The sequence below is a fragment of the Microcaecilia unicolor genome, chromosome 11 (assembly GCF_901765095.1).
Source record: "Microcaecilia unicolor chromosome 11, aMicUni1.1, whole genome shotgun sequence".
Classification (NCBI taxonomy): Eukaryota; Metazoa; Chordata; class Amphibia; order Gymnophiona; family Siphonopidae; genus Microcaecilia; species Microcaecilia unicolor.
In genome coordinates this window covers 35,471,034-35,492,348 of record NC_044041.1, presented here as the reverse complement: position 1 = coordinate 35,492,348, position 21,315 = coordinate 35,471,034, and the positions used below count along the sequence as shown (strand labels likewise).

Sequence of the window (21,315 nt, the reverse complement as noted above, 5' to 3'; positions counted from 1 at the left end):
CAGGCAGCAGAAGGCATGTCGCAAGTTCCTGGCCAGGGATACTTTTGACACTTTTGACGTGACATCCAGGATCACTGCTCAGGGTATAGTGATGCACAGACTCTCATGGCTGCATGTCTCTGACCTGGATCATTCGGTCCAGTAGCGGATGGCGGATGTTGCTTGCCGGGGGGGGGGGGGGACAATCTTTTTGGAGAAAAAGTAGAGGATCTTGTTAATCAGATTAAAAAGCATAATGATGCTATGGATTCTCTCTCCCACCGGGCTCCTTCTGCTACAGCCTCCTCATCTAGGAGGTTTTTTTGGAGGGAAGAGCTCACTATTCCTACTCTAGGCATAGGTACACTCCTGCTTCTCAGCAGCCTGCCCAGGCTCAGCCCCAGCGCGCTCGTTCTTGTCAACAGCGTGCGTCTAAACCCCACTCTGCTCCGCAGGAAAAGCAAGGGACGGGCTTTTGACTGGCTTCAGTTCAGCATAGCCTTTGTAAAAGTGTCCGTACCGGACGACTTGCCGGTAGGGGGGAGGTAGGTTTTTCAAATAGTCCGGTTAGGATACACCCTTAATCTGGAATCCAAACCTCCAAATTGCCCACCGAGAGCTCATTCTTACAGCTCCCAGCACAGGCAGGTACTTGCAGAGACACTCTCCGCCTTTCTGAAGGTCAGTGCAGTTGAACCCGTTCCACCAGGGGAAGAAGGGCTGGGATTCTATTCCAGGTACTTTATTGTGCGAAAGAAAACGGGGGGGGATGCGTCCCATCCAAGACCTAAGGACCCTGAACAAAGTTCTAGTCTGAGAGAAGTTCAGGATGGTTTCCCTGGGCACCCTTCTTCCCATGATTCAGGAAAATGATTGGCTATGCTCTCTGGACTTAAAAGGATGCTTACACCCATATCTCGATACTCCCAACTCACAGGAAGTATCTTCGGTTTTGGCTAGGAACACAGCACTTTCAGTACTGTGTACTGCCCTTTGGTCTGGCGTCTGCACCCAGGGTATTCACAAAGTGTCTGGCTGTAGTCGCAGCGTCACTACGTAGACTGGGAGTTCATGTCTTCCCTTATCTCAACGATTGGCTGGTGAAGAGCACATTGGAGGCGGGTGCTCTACAGTCCATGCGAATGACTATTCAGGTGCTAGAACTAGTGGGGTTCGTCATCAATTATACCAAGTCCCATCTCACCCCAGTTCAAAAATTGGAGTTCATTGGAGCACAAAGACAGCTTGAGCTTTTCTCCCCGAGGTGAGGGCAGACAATCTCCTGTCTCTAGTATCTGTGGTTTGAGCGTCTCAACAGATCACGGCTCAGCAGATGTTGAGACTTCTGGGGCATATGGCCTCCACGGTTCACGCTAGCTTTCCCAGTGGTATCAGGCTGCGGGAAGTCTAGAAAATGTGATCCAACTGTCCACTGACTTTCGGAATTCCTTGCAGTGGTGGACGATTCGATCAAATTTGACTTTGGGACGTCCATTCTAAATCCTTCAGCCGTAAAAAGTGCTGACGACGGATGCATCCCTCCTGGGGTGGGGAGCTCATGTAGATGGACTTCACACTCAAGGAGCTTGGTCCCTTCAGGAAAAAGGTCTTCAGATCAACCTCCTGGAATTGCGAGTGATCTGGAACGTTCTAAAGGCTTTCAGAGACCAGCTGTCCAACCAAATTATATTGATTCAGACAGACAATCAGGTTGCCATGTATTATACCAACAAGCATGGGGGCACCGGATCTTGCCCCCTGTGTCAAGAAGCCATCCAGATGTGGCTTTGGGCACACTGCCATGGCATGTTTCTCCAAGCCACTTATCTGGCAGGCGTAAACAACAGTCTGGCCGACAGGTTGAGCAGGATAATGCAACCTCACGAGTGGTCACTGAACATGGACGTAGTCCACAAGATCTTCCGAGCGTGGGGCACCCCCTCGGTGGATCTTTTTGTCACTCAGATCAATCACAAGGTCCCTCAGTTCTGTTCCAGGCTTCAGGCTCACGACAGACTAACGTCAGATGCCTTTCTCCTGCATTGGGGAACAGGTCTTCTGTATGCGTATCCTCCCATACCTCTAATAGGGAAGACTTTACTGAAACTCAAACAAGACTGCGGAACCATGATTCTGATAGCTCCTTTCTGGCCATGTCAGATTTGGTTCCCTCTTCTTCTGGAGTTGTCCTCCGAGGAGCTGTGGAGATTGGAATGTTTTCTAACCTTTATCACTCAGAACAAGGAGTCGCTTCTACATCCCAACCTCCAGTCTCTGGCTCTCGCGGCCTGGATGTTGAGAGCTTAGAATTCGCCTCCTTAGATTTTTCGGAGGGTGTCTCTGTCTTGCTTGCTTCCAGGAAAGATTCCACCAAGATGTGTTACTCTTTCAAATGGAGGAGGTTTGCCGTCTGGTGTGACAGCAAGGCCCTAGATCTTCTTTCTTGTCCTACACAGACCCTGCTTGAATACCTTCTACCCTTGTCAGAGTCTGGTCTTAAGACCAACTCCGTAAATGTTCACCTTTGTGCGATTAGTGCTCATCATTGCCATGTAGAGGGTCAGCCTATCTCTGGACAGCCTTTAGTTGTTCGTTTCATGAGAGGTTTGCTTTTGTTAAAGCCCCCAGTCAAACCTCCACCAGTGTCATGGGATCTCAACGTCGTTCTCACCCAGCTGATGAAAGCTCCTTTTGAGCCACTGAATTCCTGCCATCTGAAGTACTTGACCTGGAAGGTCATTTTTTTGGTGGCTGTTACTTCAGCTCGTAGGGTCAGTGAGCTTCAGGCCTTGGTAGTACATGCACCTTATGTCAAATTTCAACACAACAGAGTAGTCCTCTGCACACATCCTAAGTTCCTGCCAAAGGTGGTGTCGGAGTTCCATCTGAACCAGTCAATTGTCTTGCCAACATTCTTTCCCCGTCTTCATACCTGTCCTGGCGAAAGCAGATTACATACCTTGGACTGCAAGAGAGCATTGGCCTTTTACGTGGAGCGGACAAAGCCCTTCAGACAGTCTGTCCAGTTGTTTGTTTCTTTCGACCCCAACAGGAGGGGAGTCGCTATCGGAAAACGCACAATTTCTAATTGGCTAGTAGACTGCATTTCCTTCACTTATGCCCAAGCTGGGCTGACTGTACAGGGTCATGTCACGGCTCATAATGTTAGAGCCATGGCTGCGTCAGTGGCCAACTTAAAATCGGCCTCCATTGAAGAGATTTGCAAAGCTGCAACGTGGTCATCAGTCCACACATTCACATCTCACTACTGCCTTCAGCAAGATACCCGATGCGACAGTCAGTTTGGGCAGGCGGTGCTGCAGAATCTGTTCGGGGTTTAGAATCCAACTCCACTCCCCTAGACCCATTTTGATTCTGTTCCAGGCTGCACTCTTGTTAGTTTGATTTTGGTTTCAGTTCAATCTATGTGATGTCCTCGCCGTTGCGAGGCCCAATTGACCAATATTCATTGTTTTGAGTGAGCCTGGTTGCTAGGGATACCCCAATTGTGAGAACAAGCAGCCTGCTTGTCCTCGGAAAAAGCGAAGATACTTACCTGTAACAGGTATTCTCTGAGGACAGCAGGCTGATTGTTCTCACAAACCCGCCCTCCTCCCCTTTGGAGGAGTTGTTGTTCTTGTGTTTATACTTTTTGATTAAACTAGAGAGGGCGGGAAGACGTTCGCACATGCGCAGTTCGCGTTGCTCGCGTGAGGGAACTCTCCAGAAAGACTGTTTTATTTTGCTTGCAAAATTTTTGCCGATTCCTGGGCCACCACGGACATCGACCCAATTGTGAGAACAATCAACCTGCTGTCCTCGGAGAATACCTGCTACAGGTAAGTATCTTCGCTGTTTTATTGTACACCGCCCTAGATAAGGGCAAATTATAAATGCTAATAAATACAATTAAAAAAAACAAAACATTTGATAGTCTTTAAGAAAGCTATCTGATGTGTCTTTTTGGGTGTTTAATGGGTCTAAGTTGGCTTTGAGCTATGAGGATGTGGGGCAGAGGGGGTGGGAGCAATGCAGAATGTTCTTGTGAAAAGGAGTATAATCTTATGGATTGGTTTTATTAAGAGGCTTGTGGGTTCTTGTAAGACTGGCTTCACCTTCCCCTCTCCCCCTCCCCCTTTTTTTTTTTCTCTCTCTCTCTTCGTAGCCTTTGCTTTTACACATTAATATGGGGAAGTAGGGTGCCTCTACCTGCGGACTTCTCTTCAGAAACTCTTAGGATGAGGGTTAGAGGGTATTTGGGGTTTGTGGGGGGGTTAATATTAGTTTTGGGCTGGGAAGTGGGTGGGGTCTTTACAGGGGGGAGGGTCTGCTACAGAGGGCTTGGCAATGTGATGTGGGGAAGGGGATTGGAGGCAATATTTGGCTGTGTGAGTGGAGGGAGGGGTGTAGGCTGGGGTGCTCTTCCCTTGGTAAAAAAAAAAAAAAAAAGTATAAACCTGATTGTTTTCACACACATGGGATGGTCCCAAGGGGCCATATGGCTAAATTGGTGTCATGGAAGGTGGGGGGTATTTCTTCCCCAGTTAAACGCAGTAAGATTTTACAGACACTGAACAGACAAAAAGCCCACATAGCAATGCTTCAGGAGACTCATTTAGATGCTATGGAACATAATTTTTTATGACGATAGGTTGGAGACTATGTGGAGGGCCTTACGCAAAACAGAAAAGCTGGAGTTATCTTTTCGTAAGGGGCTCCACATTGAAAAGAAGCATACGATTGTGGATCTTTTAGGCCGGTATATAATCTTAAAGATTTATTTGAATCATAAACCACTATTATTAGTCAATGTCAATGCACCTAACCAGTGTGACAGGGGCTTCTTCCAAACAATATTGAAACATGTACATTCTTTTGATCAGATCCCAATTATTATGGGGGGAGACTTTAACTCAGTGTTTGACCCTATGGTGAACAGTCCCGGCCTTTTGATCAAGGCTGTAGAGTCTGAAGCAATAATAGGTGGAACTGGAGTAAAAATGTACTGACTTCAATTCCAAAATCAAAACTTACAACATTATAATATACTAGGAAAAAATGCCTGTTTCTGAGCGGAATGAAACGGGCGCTAGCAAGGGGCCCCCTCCCTCCGTCCCTCGAAGCTACTTGCCTTGTTCGCTGTGGGCCATTTCGGCCCTCGAGTGTCAATAGCTCCGCCCTCGACGTCATGACGTTTTGACGCGAGGGCGGTGCAGACACTCCAGGGCAGACCAGATATCTCGGGCGCCTCAACTTCCGTGGAGGCTTCAGAACGTTGGGGTTTCCTTTTATATATATACAGTGGTGGAAATAAGTATTTGATCCCTTGCTGATTTTGTAAGTTTGCCCACTGACAAAGACATGAGCAGCCCATAATTGAAGGGTAGGTTATTGGTAACAGTGAGAGATAGCACATCACAAATTAAATCCGGAAAATCACATTGTGGAAAGTATATGAATTTATTTGCATTCTGCAGAGGGAAATAAGTATTTAATCCCTCTGGCAAACAAGACCTAATACTTGGTGGCAAAACCCTTGTTGGCAAGCACAGCGGTCAGACGTCTTCTGTAGTTGATGATGAGGTTTGCACACATGTCAGGAGGAATTTTGGTCCACTCCTCTTTGCAGATCATCTCTAAATCATTAAGAGTTCTGGGCTGTCGCTTGGCAACTCGCAGCTTCAGCTCCCTCCATAAGTTTTCAATGGGATTAAGGTCTGGTGACTGGCTAGGCCACTCCATGACCCTAATGTGCTTCTTCCTGAGCCACTCCTTTGTTGCCTTGGCTGTATGTTTTGGGTCATTGTCGTGCTGGAAGACCTAGCCACGACCCATTTTTAAGGCCCTGGCGGAGGGAAGGAGGTTGTCACTCAGAATTGTACGGTACATGGCCCCATCCATTCTCCCATTGATGCGGTGAAGTAGTCCTGTGCCCTTAGCAGAGAAACACCCCCAAAACATAACATTTCCACCTCCATGCTTGACAGTGGGGACGGTGTTCTTTGGGTCATAGGCAGCATTTCTCTTCCTCCAAACACGGCGAGTTGAGTTCATGCCAAAGAGCTCAATTTTTGTCTCATCTGACCACAGCACCTTCTCCCAATCACTCTCTGCATCATCCAGGTGTTCACTGGCAAACTTCAGACGGGCCGTCACATGTGCCTTCCGGAGCAGGGGGACCTTGCGGGCACTGCAGGATTGCAATCCGTTATGTCGTAATGTGTTACCAATGGTTTTCGTGGTGACAGTGGTCCCAGCTGCCTTGAGATCATTGACAAGTTCCCCCCTTGTAGTTGTAGGCTGATTTCTAACCTTCCTCATGATCAAGGATACCCCACGAGGTGAGATTTTGCGTGGAGCCCCAGATGTTTGTCGATTGACAGTCATTTTGTACTTCTTCCATTTTCTTACTATGGCACCAACAGTTGTCTCCTTCTCGCCCAGCGTCTTACTGATGGTTTTGTAGCCCATTCCAGCCTTGTGCAGGTGTATGATCTTGTCCCTGACATCCTTAGACAGCTCCTTGCTCTTGGCCATTTTGTAGAGGTTAGAGTCTGACTGATTCACTGAGTCTGTGGACAGGTGTCTTTCATACAGGTGACCATTGCCGACAGCTGTCTGTCATGCAGGTAACGAGTTGATTTGGAGCATCTACCTGGTCTGTAGGGGCCAGATCTCTTACTGGTTGGTGGGGGATCAAATACTTATTTCCCTCTGCAGAATGCAAATAAATTCATATACTTTCCACAATGTGATTTTCCGGATTTAATTTGTGATGTGCTATCTCTCACTGTTACCAATAACCTACCCTTCAATTATGGGCTGCTCATGTCTTTGTCAGTGGGCAAACTTACAAAATCAGCAAGGGATCAAATACTTATTTCCACCACTGTAGATGATAAATTTATCATTTTATACTTGGATTTTGTAAGGTCTCCACCACTGGGAGACTCTTGGAAAAGTCTCCTGCGCCAGGAGACTCTTGAGTGGTAAACCTGTTCTCTCAGCTCCCCTCATGGGATAGCCACCTTTTCTTCTCCTCCCGAGCAGCCCTCTCCTGTTTCACCTCCTTTCCTTCCAGTTTAGTCAAAGCAGCAATCTCCATTGTCTCCTCGTGCTCTAGTTCCTCCTCCTTTTCTTCCCCTTGCCAGTCCATAGGTTCCTCCCCACACTCATTGCTCTGCTGCTCTCCATTTGCTTGATTGGGCAGGTTCAGAACTCCTTCCCTCATCCTGGCTCTCTGGGACAGGTTTTTCCAACTCCCTTCTCTTGTCCTTCTCCTGACCTCCTCTGGGGGCTGTTGGGGATTGAAGTCCCTGTTTCTACCATGGGACCTACTCAGGGGCTGCTGGGAATTGTAGTCTTTTTCCTTTTCTCCAATCCCCCAGGGGAAAAGACTCCTTCCTTTCTCTACCCAGTCTCCCTCCCTCTCGAGCCTCCTCGTTCCTCCATGTGCCTTCATTCTCCCTCCCACCCTCATATTCCTCATAATATATATAAATATTTTGTCCTGCATCCAGAATAAAAAATGTAAAGCTTAATAAGAGTCAGAATCTGAGCTGGACAGTAGAAAAATAGAGGAATCGGAGTTGAAGGTTTAGTGTACTGACTCCACAGCCCTGCTTTTGACACCCTTGAGGTCATCAGATCTGATCACCCACAGATTCCTATTGTGTTGGAGAAACATAACTCTACATTTTTCAATGTATTATGCATGTTTGTGGTTCAATAACTCGCCCTAGTGAAATCTGGATCTGAAGAGAGTATTTTCAAATACTTGCACACATTCATTTTCCACTTGGTATATGTTCCCGGGCTCAGTGTGAGCCATAAATAGAACATTCAATTTAAAAATAAGGTTGGAAAAAAAAGTTGATTATGATCTTTTCAATGAACATGATTTTTTTCCATTCTAAAAAGTCACATTGAGTCAGTACTGAGGAATTTGGCTAGTGTATTTTGTTTTCTAAAATTAGAACTTTTAAAACTGTTACATTCTTTCCAGAGACATAATTATAAATAGTAAAATATATATAGAGAGATATAGATACTAGAGTTCAGTCTCTTACAGTCACAGTCCCATATATTTATATTCTTAATACAGAAAAGTCACCATGTCCATGTAAGTTCCTTTTGTAAAACTCTGCTTGGTGCCCAGCAGAACCATTTGCCAGAAAGTATCTGACTGTTCAGTTCTCAGCAAAACCAGATTATTTTATGGCAGTCTAGAATGCAGCCATGTCTACCAACTAGCCAAATCAGGGCACCAAAGGTGGCAGTGTCATACACTTGGAGGTAAGTTTCCTGTTCTGTGACATCAAAAAGTCTCATCTCCCTACTGCTACCTCCTAGCAGAACTTGTCGTTATATTCATCAGTTCAGTTTGAAATGATAAAACTGGAGGAAGATGTTCTCTAAATAGATCACAGTTCTGGATTTAGGGGCCCTTCTACTAATCTGCATTAGGTGTTAATATGCACTAAACAAAGCCTATAATGGCATACAGCAAGCTGCCAAATCTACATGCACTAACCATGTGCTAAAAACTTTTCTGAGGGGGCATGTCAGGGCAGAGAGTGGGTGTTCCTGCACTAATCAGCACAGCTACATTAGAACACGCTAACTGGTTAATGCGTGAGCACTTACCACCTACAAAATGGTACCTTTTAGCACATCGCCATTAATACAAAAACACCATTTTTACACCTATGGTAAAAATGGCCTTAGCGCATGGGAAAACCTGCGTAAGGGTGCACTATGGCTACTTTTTACTGCACCTTAGTAAAAGTGCCCATAAGTTAGGTATTTCAGTGTGAGTCTCTTAACTGAATATCGTATAGCTAATATGCTGTAAAAAGACGTAGAAGTCCTATGATATACCTGTTTTGTTTTAATTTTTTTCCAGATTGGGAAGCTTTTTTTGTATTTCCACTTTTATATGTGAATGAAATATTCTGAATCTCTGTAACTCTCCCTTGACTAGTTCAGTGTTGTCTTTGCTTTGTTTCACTTTCTAGGGAACAATATACAAGAAATATCCTGGAACAAGAAAATCTTGGCAAGGTCAGAAATATTACTATAATATATTGAAGTATGTTAACATTGGCCATTAACACACATTAATGTGGTGTTTACTGCATATAGTAACAATGTTAAAAAAACAGGCAAGTGAGGTAAACCTTAAAATACATGCATATGTATCAGTGAACATTTAGGACTAAATTCTATATATCATGCTTAAAAAAATCAGTGCTGAAACAAAATACTCCAAGGTGTATTCTATAAACTACGCCTGAATTTAGGCATACTTTAGAGAATACACCTAAATTTCCGCACTGTTTATAGAATACGCTGAGTGTCCATCCGCACAACTAAATTTAGTCGTGGGCAGTTATGCAAAGTAAAACTTAGTATAAATACTGACACCTAAATTAGGTGCGGACCAGGTGTATTCTATAACAACGAGCATACATTTTAGAAGTGCCCGTGACCCGCCCATTCCACGTACATGGCCACGCCCCTTTTCAACTATGCGACTTAGAATTTACATGCATCACGTTATAGAATGCGCTTAGTTGTGCGCGTAAATTCTAATTAAGTTGCGCACGCAAATCCAGAATACAACTTAAGTCGCATTATATAGAATCTGGGGGTTAGTGCAAAAATTAAACTGCATTTCTATAAAGTACAGTTAATTGATTTGTATTGGCGCATCTATAAAGCAGCACACATGCTTTATGCTGGGCTAATATGTAATGAGTTGATTTTTATATTTTAGTATCTCATTACAGCAGTAGCATAGTTTTTGCATTAAAACTTGCAATTTATGCACATTGAGCACTCTGTTAATCACATAAACTAGACTGTACAGATTAATGCTTGCAAAAGTCTGAGCACACTTGAATACATTTTTTGTGCTAATTGAAGGAGCAGTTTGCAATTTTCCATTGAAGATTCACATTCTGCAGATTCACTCCTGTTGTCTCTGGAGAAAGTGTTTTGCAGGCCATAAGAAACTCCATGCTCTTAGCATCTGTAACTGATCTCTTGAAAACAGATGCCATCAACCTTTCTGTGCTCAGCTGAGCTGTTTGTAAGAGATATTCCAAGAGCTTAACACAACAGCACATTCCTGGTAAACCATTTGGAGAAGAAAATGAAACGGATATCATACACCAAGCCAGCTCAAGGTTTAAGTTGTATATAAAGCAATCTGTTGATGATGATGATAAATTTCAGAGCTGTCAGTCCTAACACTGTAATAAAAGACCAGTGAGATCCTAGGTACAACTTGTCTACAAACCCTGAAGCATTTGTTGCACTTCCATGTTCTCCTTTGCTTAAAGTAGTAGAAGATATTGTAGCTATTATCAGTCAAAACTGTTTCTCTACTTCCTGTCTAGCTTTCTTGTGGTAGTAAATTGTTCCTGAGAGGACAAAAATAAGCAGACATTTTGAAAATATTTAAAGCTGTTTAGAAGTGATAGAATTGTGTTTCTCACTTAAAGAAGGCCTTAAAACATAAACGAAACGGAGAATATGCAGAATATGGTAGCAGGGAGTGTTTTTATTTCCTTTGAGATTTTATTTCAAATATTAAGGGGCATGTTTGCTAAAGTGCACTAAGCAGTTAGCACAGGATTTAATGTGTGCTAAACATTAGCATAGCCTGTCAGTAATGGCTACCATGCGCTGAAAATGCCAATCAAACTGCTAAGCACAGGATGGGGCAGGGACTAGGCAGGTCATGAGCAGAGTCTAGGTACGGCATGCACATTGCAGTTAGCACATGGTAATTAGCAAACGCTGTCACTTGTGCAGTTAACATGCGAATTGTGAATGAACTTAATGTGCATTAACTGCAGGGGACGTGCTGGCCATGTCCCAACAGGCCAGAGCCTTTGCACTTACTGTGCTCTATGGCACTTTAGTAAATGGGGCCCTAAGTAAAATAATAAACTAAACTAGTAGTGAGCACATGGCCCATCTAGTCTACACATTTTCCTGTCCAGTGTAGTAGAGACTACTTGGTCTCTAATTTAACGAGTGGATCATTTCTTTAAATATTTCCCTATTGATGCAAACTCTACCATTTTGATAGCCCTTTGATGGCCTTTCAAAGCCATTTATGGAGGTAAAGCTCCCCCACCCCCAAATTAACTGGCTGTCTGCAAATTGCCTTCCTTTAGTCTGTTTCAGTCAACAAGTTTGTCCCCATCACCCATACTTTGAGCTGTATTGAAACATAGTAACATAGTAGATGACGGCAGAAAAAGACCTGCACGGTCCATCCAGTCTGCCCAACAAGATAACTCATATGTGCTAATTTTGTATATACCCTACTTTGATTTGTACCTGTGTTCTTCAGGGCACAGACCATATAAGTCTGCCCAGCACTATCCCCGCCTCCCAACCACCAGCCCCGCCTCCCAACCACCGGCTCTGGCACAGACCGTATAAGTCTGCCCAGCACTATGCTCACCTCCCAACCACCAGCTCTGGCTTTCAGCTGTATTGAAAGGCAATGTCCTGGGGTAGGGTTAATGTGGGGAAGGAAAAGTGCATATGTAGATTGTATTTTTCCAGTAAAATTCTACCTACAGAAAAGCAGGTGCAAGTGGCCATGTCTAATTTATACCCACCCCAAGTTTTGAAGCAGAATTAAATGTGTACATTTGCTTTATGGATTTGTGCAAAGTCTGCAGGCAAAAAAGCATGTGCTCTTTGTTCCATTATGGACAATGTGAAAATTGCCTCATATATGTCCTGTTGCACTATTTGGCAACAGTGAGGTCATCAGATATGATATTCCCAGAATCCTAGTTAGTGTAATGCACATTAGGGCCTGTCCTCACCCTCACTGCATATTTTTGATTCTTTGCATTTCTGTACCTGTAATCATGGCAGCGCAACTTTTGCATTAAATCTTGATTTTAACTACTCCTCAGACATTCTGAGATCACACCTTATTTTTGTGTCCTACAGGCTGCAGGTCTTACTGTCACCTGCAAAAAAGCAAACCTTTTGCATTCATCCCTTCATTCATTCATTTATTTGACCTTAATCTGCTTGTTTATTAATCATATTTCAATCAAGGAACAATTAATTGCCAGTAGCAAGGAGCTTTGCTAACAGGAGATGGCATGATGTCACAAGACTGAAGCCATTTTCCACCCATTCCATCACAGCAGCCGCTATCTTAGTACACACAAAAGAATGAAATCGATAGGGTGACAGGCTCCGCCTACTGGCGTCAACTCACATAATGGGCCAGATAGGCTCTTGCCGTTTCCTGTTATCAAACCTCGGCCAGTAGTACAGCCTGTACAATTGTATCAGTTATTAAATATCGAATAACACTGTACCCAGAACTGATCACTGAGATACTGTTAGTAACCCTTTCTTTCATTCGAGTGGCTTTTATTTATTTATTTATTTATTGCATTTGTATCCCACATTTTCCCACCTATTTGCGGGCTCAGTGTGGCTTACAAGACATTGTGAATGATGGAAATACAATTTGTTGCAGTACGATTATGGGTTACATTGTGAAGAGTTATGGGAAGACAAAGTCAGAGTCAAAATATCATTTGGGAATAGAACATTCGAGTGGCTTTTATGTTCACTACTCTTTTGCTTATCACTGAACCAGTTTCTAATCCAGAGACCTATGTACTAAAGTGCACTTAAACTTGTAAAAGCTCTGTTAGCCTTAGGTTTTTGCGCATAAGCAGGTGTTTTAGTGCATGCACTTTAATAACGATATGCACTAAGTACTTGACAAACTCATTATATGAGAAATTTAACTGCATCTCAGGAGGTGCTAGAACACCCATAGGTGAAGTATGCTTGTACTTCACTGTCTGGGTTAACTTCACCTGTTAGAACTCCTGTTCCTGGAGGAGGATGGTTGCCCTTTATTATGTTGGCTTCCCACTTTACTATTCTAGGATATACCCCTAGGTTTCTCAGCTGATTTATGAGCCTCCTGTGTAGAACAGTCACGGAAGGCTGGCTGTATTCTACATTCAGCACTCACCCTGATCTAATTCCTTGGCCACCTAGTCAAAGAAATGTATCAGATTTGTTTTGTATAACCTCCTCCTGTGCTGCCTTGTATGCTGTATTCTGCTGGATCCTACATAATTCACAATCTACTGTATTTCCTTACTGATGAATGTTAAAATAGGCACTGCATTTTAGTTTTTAGATCCAGCTTCAGAAATGCCCATGTGTATTTAAAGAAAGTCTTCAGGATATCATGGGAAAAATATAGTGGAAAAATGACCTTAACCTTTGAGTTGCCTTTCTCCGTTATATCTTGGTACTGCACAGTCATACTTAGGAACAAACAAAACCGTGTATTTTCATAATATTAATAGTACAATCACTCTTTTCTCAGTCATGCTGTTAATGTTCTAAAGTATGGCTTATGCATGTACTTATAGGTGTAGAAGAGAGGTTTCTTAGATTCTGTGGCTGGATTGTGTCCCCTTCCTTTTTACTTCACAACTGCTAGAGCTGCAGATTTCCAAGGTCGCTTACTTGTAGGACTTGGAAGGAGGTGGGACTCTTGCAGTTTCAGGGGAGGTAGGGTCTGGAATGATTAGAAGAGTGATGGTACCACCCAACAGTGCATTCAACCCATCATACAGAAAGACCAAAACACTCTGCAATCAATGGAACCAAGGCTGTTTATAATTTCCCTTTCTCATATTATTTATAGTAACTAGGTCTTTATTGTAGCCCATGGCCACAGCAGAGGCAGAGTGAACTCTTGTATGTTATCAGATGCTCTGTTTTGCTTTTACTTCTATATGTAGACTAGGGGTTTTCTCTCCAGATGAAAAAATCAGGTGAACAAACTATGATGGTCTCCTCCTGGAGAAAGTTTAATGTCATACTTTTTTGGCTCTCTTCTAAAGCATAGAAAAAAAGCTGAAAACTACTCTTTATGGAAATACCATGGGCCAGTCAAGATAAATATCTGACTGTGAATGATAGTAAATGTACTTGTAGACTGTAGCTGTATATTGTAGATTGGTGGCACAAGTGCACACTGAATCCCACTCAAGGGTGGTCTTATGTGATGATGGGATACTCCATTTCCTAAGAAGCCTGTAAACACTGCCTCTGCACTACAGCATCCTCAGCTGAGTTGGCCTGATGAGCAGAAGCAGGATCATATTATTTATAATTTAGGCCAGTTAGAGTAGGGGGCTTTGGAAACAGCAGGCACAAGCCCCATGGGAGGGAATTCATTGTCATACAGTGGTGACACCTAGTGGCCATACTCTGTATAATTGGGTTCTGGAGGAAGCCATATTCTGTGGTCCTTGCTGAGGACTATTGCTGCCACATGACTGGGCTATATGGGAGGGAGAAGAAACTTAAAACTATGGGAGAAGCTCTTGGTGGTTGTGTACTGAAGATACCATAGTTCCAATTGGACAGGTTCTGATTGAGATGAAAGCCCAAAAGGAGCAGAAAAATATATAATTACAAGAAATAAAATATAAACTAGAATGGGGGGTTCTTTTACTAAGGTGCGCTGAAAAATGGCCTGCGGTAGTGTAGACGCGTGTTTTGGGCGCGCACAGAATCATTTTTCAGCACACCTGCAAAAAATGCCTTTTAAAAATGCCTTTTAAAAATTTTTGCCAAAAATGGACATGCAGCAAAATGAAAATTGACGCACGTCCATTTTTTGGTCTGAGACCTTGCTGACAGCCATTGACATAGTGGTAAAGTCTCACACAGTAACTGGACAGTAATGACCTATGTGTGCCAAATGCCACTTGGCGCGTGTAGCTAACATGCACCAGAACATAAAAAGATATTTTTCAGGCACGCATAGTGGACACATGCCAAAAATGAAATTGCCGCAAGGGCCACATGATAACCGTGCAGTAACTCCATTTTGGAGCACGTTGGGCGCGTGTAGACTCTTACACGGCTTAGTAAAAGGGCCCCTAAGTTGCTTAAGTAAAGTGCTGGCAAGACATCCATTTTAAAATGGAAAAGGAGTGAAATTCATGTAATGTTTTAAAATCATAACCTTATTTTGTCATTTTTTTTCCTTAATACCTAACTACAGAAACTGCGAGAGAAACAAAAATCAGTACGTGAGAGCCATGGCCAAAACATGAAGCAGGCTAAGATGTGGCGTGACTTTGAACAACTTATGGAGTGTAAGAAACAGTGTTTTATCAAACAGCAGAACCAGAATTCCATAGGTCAGATGATACAGGAAGGCGGAGAAGAGCGACTTGTTCTGTAAATTGATCTTGATTTATTCATTACAACTGTTTAGTATGTCCCATTAATATAAAATATTCTTAATGTTTTTCTTACGTTATTGATTTTGCATTGGTAATTTCCAAAGAAATCTATATGTGACTTTTTGTTAAGTTTGAAATAAATTACCCATTTTAGCTGATCAGATGTGTTGTATACTCTTTGTATATGGGTCCTGTTTTTAATTCGAGATATACCTTTGACCCCCATTTGGTGGTTGGGGTTCTTGTCTGCTGCCACTGCCATCTGTTTTTCTAATGGTAAGGAGTACAAGACATACTGAAGCCCAGCCTTGCCTTAGTTTACAAGTTCTGTGCAGAAGTCCTCCACAATCATTCCAAGGATAGTGCAAGGAGCACGCTCCTGCCACTGTGAAGGGCGTACTGGTGAGACAGGAGGGGTGGATTCAATAAATGGTGCCAAAATGATGGGTGCTAAGCACAAATTCTACTTTAAAAACTGCTGTGTGAGCCATGTGAGAAGACCCAGTTGCTCAATAGATTCTTTGAACTGCAGAAAGGAATTGATTAGACATGATGACTCCCTATTAAGGTAACATCATATGCCCTGAAACATGGCTGTGTTGGGCACGGGACTTCCCACTTGTACCAGCAAATGAACTAAACATTGTTAGACTTTTTACCATACTGGTTTGTTTCTAGAATACTATGCCTAATTAACTTGGCATGCTCCTAGCCCTCCCATGCCCCTCCCAGATCCACACCCACTTTGGAGTTGGCACACCATTAAAATTAGGTGCGGTATTTATAGAATGGGGGTGTAAAGTAGTTACGTGAGTATATACTAATTGGCTCCAATTAGCGCTTAAGGACAATTATTGATACTTAGCACCAATTAAGTACCAATTAATTTACACGTGTAACAGACCCTATTCTATAACTTTGGGCACTGTTTCTTAAATAAATGGTGGGGACCGGTGGAGTGCACCCTGCTGATATGCACAACAGTGTATTTAGCCATCTTCCCAGTCAGGGAGAGACACAGAAGCAAGTCACTGGTGCTTCCTCTACAAAATGTTTTGCTGGTGTCTGCTAGTAATAAATACAAGGGTAACAACCTAAAATCACACTATAAATACAAATTTTAAAAACAATTAAGCATCAAATAACCTCATCCATGGGATCATACTACATGCAAGTTACCCACCACCCCCAAATAACTATCACAGCAGCCACAGTTGCTGCTAAAGGGGTGATTCACAACTACAGGGGTAGTTGCTCAAGTGTCCCCACAGATGGCATAATTGGGGAAGGAGTGGAACCACTAAGGTAGGGTTCTCACACCTGAAGACCCTACAGTCAGTCAAGTTTTCAGGATATCCACAGTGAATATACATGAGATAAATTTGCATATATTGGGTTTCCTGTGTGTGCAGATTTCTCTCATTCATATTTATTGTGGGTATCCTGAGAACATGACTGGTTGTGGGCTCTCAGGGACAGGTTTGGGGAAGCTCTACAATAAAAGCCAGAAGCTAGATTTAGCAGTAGGCATGAAGAGGGCTCCTCCAGGTTTCACCTGGTTTCAAACTCTAAAAGGTACCTTTCCTAGCAGGCAGTGTTTAATTTTGGAGGGAACAAATTGGAACACAGTTCATCATCTCAGACTATTCTCCAGATAACCTGCAAGGAAGAGGAGGGACAAGGGAGCCTGAATTCAACCCCACTTCTACTGCTGCTCCTGCCCCCTCTCCTAGCTCCACATTTTCACTTCCTTTTTCTTTACAAATTGAACCCTACCTGTAGGTTTGGAGGTGTTTAAATGACCCCTTTAGGTCACAGTAGGGAGGGGGGATGGCAACTGGAACACATCTGCAAGCAGATGATCAAAAAGCCCCGCGCTGTTCCAAACAGTTCTCTAAAATAGCGCTGGAACAGTGCGGAGCGTTATTAGACCTATGATCAGAGATAATTGCATGCAAATTTATGCATGCAATTATCTTTGATCATGGGGTAGAAGTGCGGGAAAATTGTGCCTGAGCATGCACTCAGCACAATCCTCCCGCACTAGTTTGACAGGTCTGGGCTGTCAAAAGCCCAAACCTGTCAAATACAGGGGCTGGAGGTCCATGGGACCACCAAGCCCCAACTACCCCTGCCACGAGCAACGGGGGCTAGAGGTCCAGTGGACCTCCGGTCCCCCCGATGATCCCCCCCCCCCCCCAGGTTCAGGGAGGGCTGGAGATCAGGTGGGTCTCCAGCCCCCCCCCCAACTCCCCTCAACATTTCCCAAACAGTCTCTGGTGGCCCAGTGGGCGACCAACCCCCCCCCCCCCCCAACAATCTCCCAGGTTCAGGGAGGGCTGATCTGGTGGGTCTCCAGCCCCCCCCAACCCCCCAGCAAAGGGTCGCTGGTGGTCCAGTGATTAATCTGCCCCTCCCTCCCTACCCCCCACCCCCTACCTTGTGGGTTGGAGGAGGGAGGTAGCCTGCCCCCCTTCTCTTCCTTTGATGCCGCAAAATGGCGGCGCCCTGCCCTGTGTATCCTGGGATGTGCTGGGCGGGGCTACACACCATATAAGGGAGAAACCCTTATATGGTGTGAAGCCCCACCCAGCGCATCCCAGGGTACCCTGGGCAGAGCTGGGCGCTGCCATTTTGCGGCATCAAAGGAAGAGGAGAGAGGCAGGCTACCTCCCTTCTCCAACCCACAAGGGAGGGGGGTCGGATTGATCACTGGACCACCATGGACCCTTTTCTGGGGGGTTAGGGGGGCTGGACACCCACCGGATCTCCAGCCCTCCCTGAACCTGGGGGGAGATTGTTGGGGGGATCGGTGGTCCAGCGGACCTCCAGCCCCCTGTCGCTGGGGGGGGGGGGGGGTCCAGGTTTGCTTTGTTGGGGGGAATGGAGGCCTGCTAGCATGCAAATGCATGCTGGACAGGGCTCACCATTCCTCCCCAATGATCTGCAAACCCTAACGCCAGCTCGGAGCTGGCATAGGGTTTGCCACGGCCAGCGACCCAGTCTTTGGCACGCTGGTCGCTCATCATTGGGGATGAATATGTTTAGCCCTGTTTTGCATGTATTTGCATGCTAGTTGTGTTCAGAGCCCTCAAGCGCGTTGTTTCACATGCTCGAGGACTCTGATCATGGGACGGTAGCAAACGCCGGCGCCAGTATGGCGCTAACAACCTCTAGTGCCATCGTTTGCTTCTGATCATCCCCCTGCTCAAGCTGGAATGTGAAGTCAGATTGCCAAAACGAGAGCTCTTACTGAAGGGCATTCTGGTGTTCCCTACAGTAACAAGATTGTTCAAATCTCATTTAAATTCACCTTGTCAGTCGTGTTTGCTAAAGGTAACTTGGGATTCGTGATAATCATAATTTTGGACCTCTTGGGCAGGACTTCAGGGGTTTTATTTTTATTTATTTATATTCTGCCTGCAAGCCCAAAAGCTATCAAAGTGGTGTACGTTCGGGTACGGTAAGGATTTAAATTCTGAGGTTCCTTTTCCCTTTGCTGTCTGTCCAATAGGTTGCACCTTCAGCAGTATTAGAGATGACCTGTTAATACTTGCACCAGCAAGCAGCGCACTCTGAAAGACATGTTGTGAAGTGTGAATACCAGTGGAAACATATTTAGTAAAAATGCCATCTGGTATGGAGTAGGATTAGAAGAAAGCACCATGAAACAATTTAGACACAATATATGCTAGAGTATTTACAGAGAACAAAAGTTTCTTTGGTGCTAAAGGGAATAGAACATTCTGTATCCTTGTTAGGTAAATAGAAATAAATCAAAACATAGAAAAGAAAATAAGATGATACCTTTTTTATTGGACTAACTTAGCTTTCGAAGGTAACCCCCCCCCCCCCCCTTCTTCAGATCAGAAATAAGCATTTTGCTTATTTCTGATCTGGAGAAGGTGGGGGGGGGGGGGGGGGGGTTACCTTCGAAAGCTAAGTTAGTCCAATAAAAAAAGGTGGTATTTTCTTTTCTCTGTTTTAATTTATTTCTATTTATTACCTTTAAAAGTGGACTAACACAGCTACCACACCACTTTATTCGTGTTGAAATAAAGCTAGGTTGAATAACCAGCCACAGTCTGAAATCTGTGGAAGAAAAAGCCTGTGTTTATATTGTTCTGAAAGATATTTCCAGCTTTTGAAGGGACTCACTCGCTTCTACTTTAGCCGAGTCAAACAAATGTCCAACTTCTATTCTCACACTTCTTGAAGAATTTGATTGAAACTGTATATCCTGATAACATTCAATGAACTGTCTCTCTTGTGTTGGTTTCAAGATATTTTTGGAAACAGCAGAGGCGACCTTGGACTGAGCTGCTATTCCAATTTAGGACTTTACCGAGTCTACTGAATATGTATATTCTTCAAACATTTAGAATAAATACAAATAGCAAAACACTTAAAAAGCAATATTGCTCTTTTGCTTGACTGTAATAAATATTAGCAGCTCTAATTGTTTTAAGACACATACTATTTGAAATACTTCATCTGTAATTATCTATATCTGTGTAACGTGCTTTTTCTTCGTAAATGACATGGTAGCCATTTTTGGGCTGTTTGCTTGAACATTTTTATTTAAAAGTACATACCTAGCTCTTATAATTTGCTTTTGGTTACTGACATCAAAAGTTTGATTTCAAGCCAGGACTTGCTTGGTCTTGATGTAAAGTCTAAATGAAGACAGTGGTAATACTGGCAGAGTCTTTGTGAGGGGACTGCCACCTGTCCAGTTCACAAGAAAAATACGACATATTAAGCTTCAAGTTTAAACAGCAAGGTTACGTGCCAGATCTCTGTGCTTCAGAACTGTGGCTGGTGTTCTTTCCTTATTCTATCACAAATGTTTACAGCTAGGGTAAGTTGTAGGTGGGTGGTCAATGGGGTGACTTCACTAGGTCCCAAGCTCATAAGGGCCCCCCAACTGCTGTTTTCTTCCCTAGTTACTCGGGTTTTCCAGCAGGATCCTTCCAGGAGATGAGGTTTATAAGCAGGTGATCTCTGGTCATGTAACTATCCCAGAATGCTGTTGCCCCTCCTCACCCTTCCTCCGCTCTTCATAATTCTCACACTTCCTAAGTAGGGTTTTCTCTGTTTAAAACCTACTGTAGGTCAGATACAGACATGTTTTACTTGTAACTGGGTGCAGACAGTATCATCAAATAGAAGCATCAGACTATCTGAAACAGGACTTTGAGAAGAAAACCAGGTAAGTACAGAGGACCCTTATTTGCAAGGCTGTGATAGTAAAGGCAGAGACTGGGAAGGCTTTGTGGTCAGCTTTGCAGTTGAATTCTCCTGTCATGTTCTCTTTATAATGACTTATGATGTGATTTGCAGTACCCTAGTCCAGGCCTTCACAGCTTTTCTTTGGATTTAGCAGCCAGCCCAAAAACTTAGGATCCAGCAGCTGAGACCTCAACACCACCTCCTCAGTTGTCTCCACTGAAGTTGACAAGCAGGCAGGCTGGCCTGACCATTAGGCAGTCTAGGCATTTGCCTAGGACAGCACAATTGGGAGATATGGCAGTCAACGTGTAGAAAAGACTCATCACTGCTGGCACGGAGTCTGAGCATCCACATATGTTCAAAGTATTACTGGGTCCCATCCCTTCTGAACTTCCTGTTTGAGGGGGCAGTACCTGGCTTGCATTGAGCATGCAGAGATGCTCAAAGACCCTGTACCAGCAAAGGTGAGTCTTTTCTATACACTCTGAACGCATCAGCAGTTCTACCATGGAGGGTTTAGGAAGGGAAGGGAAGCCACTGAACACCCCTTGTGGGGTGGGGGGAGAGGGTCCAGGAGTTATGGACACCTCAGGTGGAGGGCAGAGGGAAGGAAGATGCTGATCATCTCAGGAGGAGGGGGGGGGGGGGAGAAATGCAGGATACTGGTGGGGGAGGAGAAACAAGATGCTGGACACCTTGAGAGGTAGAGAAGGGAAGATTCTGGACCTAGCAGATTGTAAGCTCTTTGAGCAGGGACTGTCTCTCTATGTCAAGTGTTCAGCGCTGCGTGCGTCTGGTAGCACTATATAAATGCTATTAGTAG

At 44.1% G+C, this 21,315-nt stretch overlaps 1 protein-coding gene across 1 annotated transcript in view; it reads left to right on the top strand.

Moving 5' to 3' along the window:
- IFT81 (intraflagellar transport 81) overlaps positions 1-15,418 on the top strand; it is a 133,859-nt gene extending 118,441 nt beyond the window's left edge. The window contains exons 18-19 of the mRNA XM_030218881.1: positions 8,997-9,042; positions 15,077-15,418. Of these exons, the coding sequence (XP_030074741.1) occupies positions 8,997-9,042; positions 15,077-15,259 (229 nt within the window). The 3' untranslated portion in view covers positions 15,260-15,418. The remainder of the gene's footprint in view (positions 1-8,996; positions 9,043-15,076) is intronic.
- Positions 15,419-21,315: the final 5,897 nt, after the last annotated feature.